The sequence below is a fragment of the Labrus bergylta genome, chromosome 8 (assembly GCF_963930695.1).
Source record: "Labrus bergylta chromosome 8, fLabBer1.1, whole genome shotgun sequence".
NCBI classification, from domain to species: domain Eukaryota; kingdom Metazoa; phylum Chordata; class Actinopteri; order Labriformes; family Labridae; genus Labrus; species Labrus bergylta.
This window is the reverse complement of record NC_089202.1, coordinates 20,717,883-20,731,473: the sequence shown is the minus strand read 5'-3', so window position 1 is coordinate 20,731,473 and position 13,591 is coordinate 20,717,883. Positions and strand designations below refer to the sequence as shown.

The following is a 13,591-nucleotide window of genomic DNA, read 5'->3' as shown; positions in this document are numbered from 1 at the left end:
GAGTCATTGTTTGTTTGAACATTGTTTTCAGTGATGATTGAGTTTACTACAGTGCACAAATATACATCCACCCCTTATAAAGCTATAAACTATAGTTATAAGCTATAATTCAGTCAGATGTTGAGGATCAGTAAAGTCGTACTGTCGATGGCTATGTTTCTTGAAGCATACTGACAGTAATCCAGCTGAACACCAAAATGACCGCTAAGGTTAGAGAAAAGACAGTCATCACATTTCTGACGCAAATCATCATTACCCACAGAAAGTTGATAATGTTTTTGGTCTTTTTCCTTGAAATGTGCTGCTAAGTTAATATGAGTAGCATATGACACTGAGATAACCATAATGACAGGCTTTATTCCCACTGGTGCTTCTGGTGCTGAAGACTCACTGTATAAACTGGCTGCTGCTGCTGCTGCTGCTGCTGCAAGCTGGAAATGTCAACCAAGCTGACAAACCCTCATATACATATTTTCATTTCAGTTTGAGGATTTCACATCATTTGAGCAACTCTTATTTCATCAGCTGAGCATCTGTTAGTGATGAGTTCAGAGGTGTGGCACTGCTGTGTGTACAGCTCAGGGTGGAAGAGCAGAAACTTCATGTGAACGGTCTCATCACTGGACTGAAAACTGGCAGATTATATTGTTCATGAGGCCAACAAAAAGTTTCAAAATTTTCTAGTCTGGATCCCACGTTGTTGATACGAAAAGTGCTGATAAACAATATTTAAATCCAACATTTCTGATTTTAGTAAAGAACATCCAGGATTGCATCAGTCAATTATTCAGAAACAAAAGGGTTTAACATGTCGGACTTTTAGTTTGGTTATGCTTAACCATGCTAACTATGTTGGAGTGTGCGATTCTGCTCAAACACTGCAAATATTGTTGATTGAGTTGGTAACATTGGTGCTGTAAACACTGTATTTACACATACCATTTATTTGGCCAAGGCAAAGGAGACATAGTACGCAATGCATAATGTTAGCTAGAAGTGAGTTAGCAAACTGTCACTACTGCTGTTGCTGCAAAGCTGACATGCAGAGATGATGAAACAGCTTCTCGGGGCCAGACTGTCAGCTTCAGACAGCAGAAATAACATCGGTCCTGCAACAACAGCTAACATCACAACATCAGATATTATCAAGCTATCAAAAAAGGAAGCTATATGTGCATGACCGGCTATTGTGTGCTTCACTCTGAACCAATTTGTTCTGCCCATTTACAGAGTCAGGATTGTGAAAAAAAATCGTAGTGTTGCACGATCAATGAAAGAGTGCAGAAGTTTAAAAAAGCACCACGGAGTTTGTTGCTTTCTTAAAATACCAAAATTGCTGCAGCTGTCAACAGTTTGCTGACACACTGTTATTGTTGAGTCGGCAGTGAGCGTTCAACAAAGTGAAAAAAAAACATGGCTTCATGCAAGTTTGAGAAAAGTCCACCTTCGCTTCACAAACCTTCTCACACATCATCGGAAGGTCTCAGAAATGCACGCCGGTAATAACAAGGTTTCTCGTTTTGAAAACTGACATTAGGGAGCTGAATGTCATTCAGCGGAGATAATATGCATGCCTTTTGTGTGTGTGTGTGTGCGTGTGTGTTTGTGTTTTCTTTTGTATTCAAACACAAAAGCTTGTATTTAGCTGACTGGCATCACAAAAGCCAAGATGGAGCCCACTGATGGCTGTTTTGAGTTCTATAATTGAAATATCTCTGTTTTTAACGTGTCATCTGTCAGTGCCTCCTCCTTAACCTGCTCTCCGTACTCTGTTTTTATTTCTGAAGTACAGCTAATTATATGTAATTACACTTACCTCCTCCATTCGATGACATGTTAGCCTCTTTTTTAGAGCCTCCAGTGTTCACACACACACACACACACACACACACACACACACACACACACACACACACACACACACACACACACACACACACACACACACCTACAACCAGAGGAAGATAATCAGTTAAGTTATTGTTCGTGCAGCGATGGAAGAGAACAAAAATCATTCTGATACATAGCATCTGGTTTTCAGTGGTGTGTGATTAGAAAACACTTTTCTTCTCTAAATTAAAAAAATATGCAGACATCTTATAAGTCTGTAGTCATGAATGCTTGTTAGAATTTAATCAATTGATAGTAGAAGTGTTTATGATGCTGGCTTGAAAGCCAAAGTCTCCCCATGTAGGGAAAAGGGCCTTCAAAGTATGAATGGCATCTAACACTGATGCTTGCAATTGTACGGTTGAGTCCAGCTGTCGGGCTGGCCGCTCACATTATGACGGCTGGAAAACATGTCGAGAGAAAGAATGCTACTCAGTCAGAACGAGTTCTGATTGAATAACAAAGACCTTTAAATCATTGCAGACTTTCTACGAACGATATGAAACACGGCCCATGTTTCTTAAGACCAAAACACTCACACATCTAAAGAAAAAGCACACTAATGGTTAACCCATAAAAACATCACACATCGTTAATATGAGTAACAGAAAGTCATGTTTGAAAATAGTGGTTGAGTTTTCAGTTGATATTTCATCTCAGTAGAAAAAGGAACTAATCAAGTAAAGTCAAAAAGTTGATAGACATCATGATAATAGTTTGAGAAGTCGACTTCTACTTTAGAGTGTTCTCTCAGCAGCATTACAAATATGATCATGACTGACGTGTAATTGTTTTAGTCAAAGAGGGACAAAAACAGCCCTGATAGGGTGAGTCGTACAGGACACACCTCCTACCAACTGTGAGCAGCTGTAACGATGAATTCTCATGGACTGAGGCAGCGAGTGGGCGTCAAAAACCAGGAATGATTTGAACAGAGGAGAGCATTACGGTAGATTTTGTTAAGGTCATCAAAGGATACTGGGAACAGTGATGGTACTGGTTGCCAGAATTGTCATTCAAAGTTAAAATAGTGTCGCATGTGGTCATCCTCAGCGATACTTTGCTTCTTCATACAAGGAGAAGACATGGAAAGATAATTCTTTTGCTTTTCTCCCATTCGCTGAGTTTGTCTTTTCCTGCACTGTTCAGGAGGTTCTGACAATGCAGCCATGTGAATACTTTTTCACATGGGTTTGTGATAACTAGAAAACGCAAATTATGTTTTTAAAACAGCGGCAAGGAATCGTACAACTGGTAATAATTTAAATGCAACTTTACATAATCTTGTGGAAAAAAGGAATTTGTCGATTCAAGAGTGCATTAAAAGAAGTTCTCCAAAAAGAGGCATAAAGTCTGTTAATGTCCAAGTGACAACGCCCTCTAGTGGCTCAGACATCTCATGTTTGTTATGGTTTGAAATGCTTATTGCAGCAATGAATCATTGTTTGAGTCTGGCGTCTATAGTCTTCGACCTCATCACTTCTTGCAGATTTGCTTTATGTGCAGAAATGTGTGGTGTGAGGAGATTTAAGCCCCCCAGCCTGCAGGTGGATGCTGGGGGGGGGGGGGGGTAGTGAGGCTGAAAGTACAAGTGCAGCACTGGTACGGGACAGCACTGGCAAAAACAGAGAAGATGGAGAGAACGGAAATCTTGCAGATTAAATAGACTAGCAATGTGGGAGAATATGCTTGTCAGGAGATTGTGGAAAATAAAGCATGTTGCTTGTATGAACTATCTTGCAGGCTTTGCTCTATTTTGGTGATGTACTTGTGATGTAGTGGCAAAAGCCCCCTTAGGGAGGGGGTCTTGAAAGGTACCAAACATTAGATTTGAACTAGAGAGACAGGTCCATTGCAGACTTTTATTTTGATATTTATTAGCACTCCTCTGCTGCTGTCTCTGCCTTACAGAACCCTTCAAGTGAAACAGGACAGTGGGGGTGGGGGATGTGTGGAGACAGGAGGGTAGGGGGGCTGAGGGATGGAGGAGGCATGTCTCATGAGAGCTATGTTTGGATCTGAAAAATCTGCTCTGAAACTCGCATTGTAAGCCGTTATTAAATGTGTTAATTCATTAGGAGAAGAAAATTAAAAAAGGGTCAAATAAAATAGATATTTAAAAACAGGGGGGGGTCAATAATCTGATCTGTGCTCTTTGTGCATCTTCAAGTTCCTGCACACTTTGCTGTTTGTCATCCATTGCATCCTACAGATGTTTTGTTGACTGTTCTCCACAAGGCTGGTCCTGTTATAAAGTGTGTTTCTCATCAACAGCTCGCTGTACCAAGGAGTGTGTCCACGGTCGATGTGTCGCTCCGGACCGCTGCCAGTGTGAGGGAGGCTGGCGAGGAGACGACTGTTCCAGCGGTATGAATACGCTTTTTTCCCCCCTCGCTCAGACATTCCCTCACTCTCTCCTTCGCCCGTTTCCCTCTCTTCCCCCCTCTCCCCCTCCCCCATTTCTTTCTCTTGTCCCCTTCTTCATTTCCTCAGGTGCGCACACAAATAAAACTTTACATGCACAACAGGAAATGACAACTGGCCGGTCAGTCACACACGGCACTCCATCACACACTGAAGGAGTTTCCAATAGAAACAGCAAGGGAGCATTACAGCACGCACACACTGAGTCATGGATGTGAGCATCAGTCCAGAAACAGTTTATCGCACCAGAGGGACGAGGAGCTGCACCTCCACCTCTCGCTCATAGTTACTATTCAACATTAATAATGATAGTTCACATGTGGAACTGCCTTTACTGATTTGGCTGAGAAGTGAACAGTCAAGGGTAATAAAACAAACTCATAAAGCATGAGCATTTACACAAGAGCAATAAGTAAAATCAGATTAATGTAATTAAAGTGGCCTTAGTCAATACAAAAGAGTTATAAACAGAGGCATTAATCTTGCTCCTTCTCTTTGAATGATGTATTTTACAAAACTAAAGTCAGCAGAAACAGTTATATAATACTTCTTAAAGGCACCATCTCCAGCCAGTGAGTCTAACCCTGTTTCTCTTGTCCCAAATCTCCAACGCGTGATCGTCCAAACAACCCAAAGTGTGAAACCAGAACCGCATTACTTGGAGCTGCTGCTTCACCTCACTAAGATGGAGGTTTTTTTTTTTTTTTTCCACAACCTTCAGCTCGTTTCATGGCAGTCAGCTGGGTCAATAGTACACAGCTTCACTGCATTTTCTCCCCAAAGTCTCTGCAGAGAGCGGGAATTAGCTTTAACCGGGTAGCGGTTGATTTTTTGACAGGGGGATGATGGGAAGGGGAAATGGAAAATGTTACCCCACTCTTTCTCTTGCATGGCTCAGTTCTCTTCGTCTCTCGTTACACTCCCTCCTCTAACCCACACTTCTTTTTTCTTCTTCTTTGTTTTCACTCGGCTCTTTTCTCCTCTTACACTCCTTCTCCTCTCTGCAGCCTTGGCTCCTCCATTTTGTCCTCTAATGGAGTCTCTTTTTTGGCAGAATCAGGCCTGACACTTCCTGGATGCCTGTGTGTTGAGTTATCTAATGATGGGAAATAAGAGAGGAGCCTGAGGTTTTTTGCTGAACCCTCTTAGGACTGTTTGTCCATGAATGTGTAGAGGTGAAAGAAGTGGGAGAATAATCTATTCTCTTAAAAAACAGGCAGTAATAGTCATGCTTGAGGAAAGAGAAAGGCAACGATGTGGAAATCTTATGTCAACATATTTATACTTAATGTAAAACCTTTTTAAGAGTAGATTTTGACTGAGGGACTCAGAAAGCAGAATCAAAAATAAGCAGCGAGGCTCCGTTAGATGTCCGTGAGATTTTTCGGACTCTCGATGCGAGCAAAACCCAAACCAACGCTTGGACACTTCTCAGGGGAAAAGGAGGAATTTTCCCACCATGTCAGTGTGCAAGAGATGCCAGTTCTGAACTGTGGGCCAATTACTGGGTCTACATGCATGCATTAGTTCAGATACTGATGTGTATCCCTGTAGAGGTCATGTTGATGTCTGTAGGATACATAAACACATCTCCATCCTGTTAATCAGCTGTTTGTTTGGGAAGTCTTTTTGAAATCAAGAGATGATTTGTAAGGGAGACTTCAGAGCTTCTTCAAGTACATATAAATAAGTAAGAGAGTAAAGTGTCTCTTCATGCCTCAGTTGGTTTGTAGTTTATTCAGTTAGGGGCAAATACTGGAAAACATGTTGTTTGCACTTCAGATATTTGATCTTATGTGGGAAATCAACATGTTCTCTGCTCAAAGAGTACGTTGATAAGGACTGTTCCTTGTGGGACACCATTATACAGGGTCACAAACCTCCTCTGGTGTTTGACTCATGTTTTATTTTGACCAAAGTACAGCACAGATGTTTCATTTAGACCACAGGGGACTGTTTTAAAAAGGTGGAGAAGGGGTATAATGTGTCCCCCTTTTAGATCTAAAAAGCTTCATGAACACAATCTGTTTATTTTGTGGTTTGCTTTGCTTGATAATGTTTGTTTCCTATTTGTTTCCTTGTCTCTGGGAAGTCGGGTTTGTATATCATGTCACGCACACATCAGGGCTTCTGCATTTTTGTCGGGTCACTGTGATAAATAATCAAACATGCCAAGTACCCTGCACAGATGCAAACACTTGAAAGAAAATTTTCCCCAGAGTGCTCCCTTCATGTCAAAATGTCAAACGTCTAGAGATGCTTAGATGATCAGAACATGTCATTATAATAACCCTATCAAAGTGAGATGCACTTTATTTGGCTAAGGTACACGTGTTTGAAGAAGGTAAACAAGCTCAGCAACAGTGTTAGAGAAATGAGAATAACTGTTTATACGCAGATAAACAAACCCATGGGAAAAGTTTGGACATTTGTCAGTCGAGGCCCTGCTGGTCAGCTGCTTCCTCAAAATGTCACCTCCGATATAGTCAATTTCACCCATTCACTCATCTTCTGTCTGAATATATCGGCCCTCAGTTCTTTTGTTTCCAGCCCTGTGGATCCTTTCGTAAATCTCCCCTCCTGTCCCGGAGAATGTCTGTGTAAACATACAGGCTGCTCCAGCTGAGTTTCTCATTAGTTTACCTGACACACTCCAGCAGAGCCCCTCCGCAATGCCCACACAGAGAACAAGTAAAGTTATGATTCAGTTAAACAAAGGAGGCAAGGGTCCTGCTCTGAGTTAGTGCAATAAACACTACAGTCAGCAGCAGATCGCTTTGCTCCAGGCCAAATTTGGCTCTCCTCTGCCCTCTGTGTAATTATCGTCAAAGCAGTCCTTGTACTTTTTCAAAGCTGTGGCCGAGAGGGTACGGGGGTAAACTGGGAACGTCGACAAATATGACGTGGTGTCAAGGCCTCTCTGCACTCTTGATTCTGTGCGTGGATGTCTGCAGCTCACGCAAAAAAAATGCACAGAGGTCAGCATGAAATTGTTGGACTCGTTTTCCAATCAGGAGAGGATAACCAGCGCCTGTTTATGCCTTATGTCAGCGCTATCGAATATCACATTTTCTCGATGATTTCTAATGTCCGAGGAGAGCAAAGTTATTGATGAGAAATTTCAAGAATGCCCCCTTGACCAATCGGGTTTCTCACAACACCATCCGGAGGACTGAGATCTCTTCATCATGAATTGAAATCCAAACCTTGTGTGAATCTTCGCTACACGGTGAAACCCCCCTCAGACTTCTGTTAAATTAACCATTCAAACCCCTCCACCCTGTGATCTCCATGCAAATCCCCCTGCCAGAGCACAAGTATTTGTAGGTAATTCGACACTCCTGAGTTAAAAGGGAGGATTTGGATGTGGAGGCATGAAGGAGAACAGTAATGCATGGACGAGTCAGTACTTTATGTCAACTCTTCTATTGTTGTTCAACTCTGTGCAGTTTAAACCCACTGACTTTAATCAGATTTGTTTCTGTTTATGTGTTTTTCATGACATCATATTCTGCTGTAAGTGACACCATGATAAAAAAGAGGAAAAGCTGATGTTGACATAACAGAACAGACGCAGTATGGCTGTACTTGCAGTGTATGCAAGTCACAATAATCATGAGTAATCTTATTTTACTGAAGTGTTTTTATTTTATTTCCAGGATGGCAGAGTAGGTTTGACTCAGTGTTTGGAGTGGGAGTTGTGTTACTGGAAGACGACTGGTTTGAATCACTGGAAAATGTGGGCAAAGAAAGAGAGAATGTAACTCAAAGATTTTCTTTCAAGTTTCCTTGCTGCTTCTCTTCATTATTAAGTTTTAAAAAGTGAGAAAATAGTCTTTTTATATTGAAAGGTCACATATTGTGCAAAATACACTTTACCAGGTTTTTTTTTACACTATGTGTCACTAGTCTATCTACAAACCCCCAAATTATGAGAAAAGTCCATCCTCTCTGTCTGTTGCCTGCTCCACTTTTAAGAAAATGTGTGCTCAAACAGGCCGTTTGGAGACTTTCTCTGCATGACATCACAAAGGGCAGTAACCCCTCCCCCAGGTGGGTGACACTCCCACAGCTAGGTGTTTGTTCTGCCCTGAGTCTTCCTTCTCACCGTAAACAATAGGACATGGAGCGAGAAAGCCTGAGCCACCTGAGCCCTTCTAGAGAGGGGGCGTGGTCAGACACAGCTCATTTACATTTAAAGGTACAGACACTGAGCAGGGCTGAAATAGAGGGGTTTATAGGCGTGATCAAATACAGGATCAGAGTGGATTTAGAACAAGAAACTTCACAGACATGTATTAAGGAGCTCTGAGACTTATTTAAAATCGTTGAAAAGGAGGATAATATGTGACCTTTACGTTGGAAGTTTTTCCATTTTTGAATAGATCTTTTGTTTTCCATTGAGGTCTCCAAGAAATGTTTCCTGTTTTAAATTTGAATCCAGTTAACAGTATCATGAACTTTTACAGAATTAGACAACATGACAAAACAAATCTAATGCATCAAAATTCAAAAGTTACAATTCATTTTCAGACAACACATCAATAAATTGCATAAGAAAACAAAATGATTAAGCGCTTGAATTTTACATTACTTGTCCAAGTATTACAAATTCTACAAAATCAATTACGTTATTAACAGTTTGTTTCGTTACCTTTCAGCCTGTGATGACAAACACTGGGGTCCGGCCTGCAGCCAGCAGTGCAAGTGTGAGAACGGAGCGCTCTGCAATCCCGTAAAGGGGGAGTGTCAGTGTCTTCCGGGGTTCATTGGACGATACTGCGAGGAGTCATGTCCAGCAGGGACCTTTGGTAAAGGCTGTCTGCAGAGGTGCAAGTGTGGGACTGGAGGATCCTGCGATAAAGCAACAGGAGAGTGTTTATGCCGGGACGGATTCACTGGGACTTTGTAAGTACACATTAATAAATTAAAGGGATTTATTATGAAATGACTCTTGGATATGGAGAAAAACATGGAAGCCTTTTGAAAATATTGAATAACTATGGAGTGGTTAATCTTTTAACTGTTTATTTCTTAAATTTAGATTACTCACAGATTATTTCACTTAATGTAGAATACTCTATTGATTGTCCCTTGAGGAGAAAATTGATACAAACTGGTTTAAAAACATACAGAAATATCAGGCTTAGAGTGAAGGAAGGACATAAAGAAACAATAGCAGAACCGTAACTGGAAACAAAAGTTGTGCAGGAAAGCGTTTTTATGTCCTAAAGAAATCTAACACAGAGGAATTTGAAAGTTGCAGGACAGGTGAAATGCTTAGTGGAAACAGGCAGGTATGTCAGAGAGACAGATCCAGAAGAACGATTCTTCAAAATAAAAACACAGACCTGTACAACAGGCGGCTCACAGCAAGATGTGCCAACAAATTTTTTTTTAAACCAAACCAAGAAAAACTTGGTGGTTGGCATCCATATGTGTTGCATTACCGCCACCGTCTGGATTGTGTAAGTTTCATTTGTGTAAATACAAACAGTGTCCACCCACAGTGATCCATTGTCCTGTTATGTCCTTCTCTGTGACCCAGACACAATTATCTGGGTTTGGACAAAGAAATGGTGTGGTATATATGCTATAGCATGTCAAGTGAATGTGTGACAGGTGTGCAGGTGGACGGAGGTGAAAAAAAATACATTCTGAATTATTTGTATTCAAGAGAAACATGTCGCAAGCACTGCGATTATAGCGTAAAACATGAAAAACAGCAGGTAGACAGGAAATGTGAGTTATAACTAATAATATACACTTTTTATTTTTTATCATCTCGTTATCGCAGTATTGTACAATGATCTTGCACATCCCATATTTGTTGTTAAGGCCTATAACTTTGCTAAACATGGTCACAGTGTCCTTCTTGGTATGAGAATCTTTTTTTATAAAAGCATTTTAATTACTTCATTCAAAGCATGAGACACTTGATGCCTAACTGTGTGGAACACCATTTCATTACAGCTCACTTCATTATGTTAATTTTCTCAGGAGGTCTGACAGACGCAGAACTGGGAGGTCTTACTTAGTCATTTGTTTTCACAATTTAATTTTAAGATGGAAAAACGACCCTGCTACACAACACTATAATCCGTGAGTCATCTGTTACGCCCTGTTTTTCAGAAGCCCCTGAGGATGAGTAAGCTATAAAAATTCCTCCCCACAAGATATTAATGGAAACTCTTAAAGCACTGATGTGAAAGCACAAGCTCCACTGAGAGCTCAATAATAAAAAATAAAAAAAAGGGAGGAGGTTTGGATTTACTGATTATAGGATAAAGCACCTCGATGAATTGTTGGTATCTGAAGTCCGTCCATGTTATTTCACCTCACGGGGGTTTTAGAAAAGAATATATCCCAAAATTGAATTTTACAACAGGTAGTTTCAGCCAAGTGTTCTGATTGGTTAAAGACACGTTCCAGCTGTGCTGATGATTCCTGTACAGCTGCTGTAATGCCAAGATTCATAGTAATCCAGGAGCTACTGCTCTCCCTTTTCCGACACATTTTTTTATAATCAACAAAGAGAGTATATTAGAGCTATATGATATGAACTGTGGTCTAAAAGGTCACTCTATCTGTGTACAGCTGCTCCGAGAATGAGACTTTTTCTTGTCAGGAAGTAAGCACGATGAACACCCCAATGGAAAGATCGCCAGTCTTTGTCACTGCGAACTATCTGTTCCCCTCAGCTGGTTATGTCGGACTCAGACGACAGAGACACTGACAGCCGATCAATATACATTTTTTGAAAAAGCGCAAAAGTAACAAACTGTGTGCGTCGCTCAACTGTAGTGCTGCGCATCTCTCAGCACCACCGAGGCGAGGAGAGAGAGAGAGAGAGAGAGATAGAGCGAGCTGCCGACACGAGTTACTTACAGTAGAAACGAGATGATGCTAGTTTGTAACTTGACTGTTGCCAAGCAACCGAAAAACATTCTCCTCACAGAGTCTCTGCGATTGGCTAGTGATGAAAAAGCTGACCCTGATTGGTACTTTAATTCAGAAGTACAATTCAAAAAGTACTTACATAAATTTTTGTGTCAGATAGTTATGTTGGTACTGACAGAAAAAAAAACAACAGTTGGGAAATTCTGACAAAATGATACTCAGAAAGGAAAGCAAAAAAACGGATTCATATGGAAGATAAACAAAGTTGCACTGAAACTTAGTACTCAAGTCAGTGAACTGATTTACCCTACACCACTGGAAGTGTTGAAGCATGAATAATCCACCTTAAAAATCTTCCAAAAACACTTTTATTTTGCTCTCTGTCACTGCTGTATGAAGCATTTACTTCAGTCCTCAGGAATGTCCCAGGACTCTCTGAGTGCTTTGGACTGAAGTGGTCCATTTAGCTTCGTTTATTAATCATCGACTCTGTCCCTTTTCTTCCAGCTGTGAGAAAGCTTGTCCCAGAAGATGTCAGGCACGCTGCCCCTGCCAGAACGGTGGTATCTGCAAGGGCAAAGGGGTCTGTGACTGCCCCCCTGGGTGGACGGTACGTTTTCAGGTTGCACTGACACTACCCTTTACGTTACCTGTGGAAGCAGCCAGGCTTTAAATCAGGTCATTTGTTATAATCCAGCTGGCTCGCAACCTCGCACTAACGGTTTCTTTTTGTTAACACTGACATAACTCTGAAAACATTTTGAGTGTTATGGATGAGGATAAGACGATTCAATTTTTCAGCTTATGTGAGAACTTAAGGTTTCTCTGTTTTGGAACACACGAACGAGGAGAGACAAACTATCTCTGAAGTCAGGGTAACTGACCTAATAAAAAAAAAGATTATTTGTTGGTTTCACAATCTCAGTTTTTCATTCTTTTTCACTTTGCATTTCACTCTGTCTTCGTCAAAGTCTTTTTTTCTTGTTTCCCTGCAGGGTGCGGTTTGCACGGAGCGCTGCCCAGATGGACGGTTTGGATCAAACTGTGCTGACGAGTGTGTTTGCCACAACAGGGGCAAATGTGACCCTGAAAATGGACAGTGCCAGTGTGCTAAAGGCTTCACCGGTAGTAGGTGTGTGAACATTTCATGTGGGTTAAATTGCAAGTAAAGAACCAAAAAAAAAAAAAAACCGTTGTCTTAAAAGTGTGAGTGGTTGCTTGTTCTTTTGTATTACATCATCAAAGACCAGCTGGGTTGGTCTGTCTCTATTTGTAGTCACTCAACAGTCCACTATTACAGCTGTTCTTTCAAATTAGTTTAAAGTGTTTGAAAGACATCAGAGACAGAAACATACAGCATCAGGCTCAGAACATTACTGTCCAACCACAAGACAAAGTATTGGATTAGATTTGGTTTGTCGTTCAACAGTGAATCAACAGCAGACTTGATTTCCTGTGTCTTTTTTAAGCCTCTGTTTCAATGTTCCAGATGTAATGAGGAGTGTGCTGCAGGCTCGTACGGTCAGGACTGCAAAGGTGTGTGTGACTGCGCGAACGGTGCTCGCTGCTACAACATCGACGGAGGCTGCCTGTGTGAGCCGGGGTTTCACGGTCCACACTGCAGGGACAGGATGTGTGCACCGGGCAAATACGGCATGCACTGTGAACGCACGTGTCTCTGCCAGGACAAACACACACTCAGGTGAGTTCAGGTCTTCAGGAAGAAGGAGGGGTTTCTACAGTAGTGCCCAGAGGAAAAATAAAAAAGAGATTTCAAAAATGTTTTCATATATTTATCCTGGACAACTTATTGATCTGTGTGAACACAAAGCCAATTTCTCCTGATTCTTATTATTTTCTCCGGGAATGAAGGTTCACAAAATCTCAAATTTGTCTCCTTTTACGTTTCAAAATAAATCTATTTGAGCTCTGAAATACTTCTCTAGTTTTTCCTAAGTTTTGGGACTATTTTTACACATAGGTCTATCATATGAAACCTAGCTAAAACTGGCAAAGTGTTCCTTTCGCTCTCCTTACCTATTCACTGCTCCTTTGTATTGTTTGTAGCTGGCTCATCGAGCTGTATTTACATGTTTATATGTTCATTTTTCAGCTGCCACCCAATGAAAGGAGAATGCACCTGCCAGCCTGGGTGGGCTGGGCTGTTCTGTAACGAGACCTGCGCTCACGGTTTCTACGGTCACGGTTGCCTGGAGCCGTGTTTGTGTGTGAATGGAGGGGTGTGTGATTGTGCAACAGGTCAATGCAAGTGTGCACCCGGGTTCACGGTGAGTGGTGGAGATTATCATGATTGAGTAATGAATCAGCGGATGATTACATTAGTTCAATTGGATTTTCATTCCACTTAATATTCAGA

The 13,591-nt window shown here is 41.3% G+C and overlaps 1 protein-coding gene across 2 annotated transcripts in view; it reads left to right on the top strand.

Annotated features, from left to right (window-relative positions):
• Positions 1 to 13,591, top strand: part of pear1 (platelet endothelial aggregation receptor 1) — a 55,377-nt gene that overhangs the window by 30,359 nt on the left and 11,427 nt on the right. For both annotated transcript variants that reach the window (XM_065958056.1, XM_065958055.1), the window contains exons 5-10: positions 4,165 to 4,257; positions 8,976 to 9,222; positions 11,722 to 11,824; positions 12,210 to 12,346; positions 12,704 to 12,916; positions 13,328 to 13,502. In XM_065958056.1, coding sequence (XP_065814128.1) covers positions 4,165 to 4,257; positions 8,976 to 9,222; positions 11,722 to 11,824; positions 12,210 to 12,346; positions 12,704 to 12,916; positions 13,328 to 13,502 — 968 coding nt within the window. The remainder of the gene's footprint in view (positions 1 to 4,164; positions 4,258 to 8,975; positions 9,223 to 11,721; positions 11,825 to 12,209; positions 12,347 to 12,703; positions 12,917 to 13,327; positions 13,503 to 13,591) is intronic.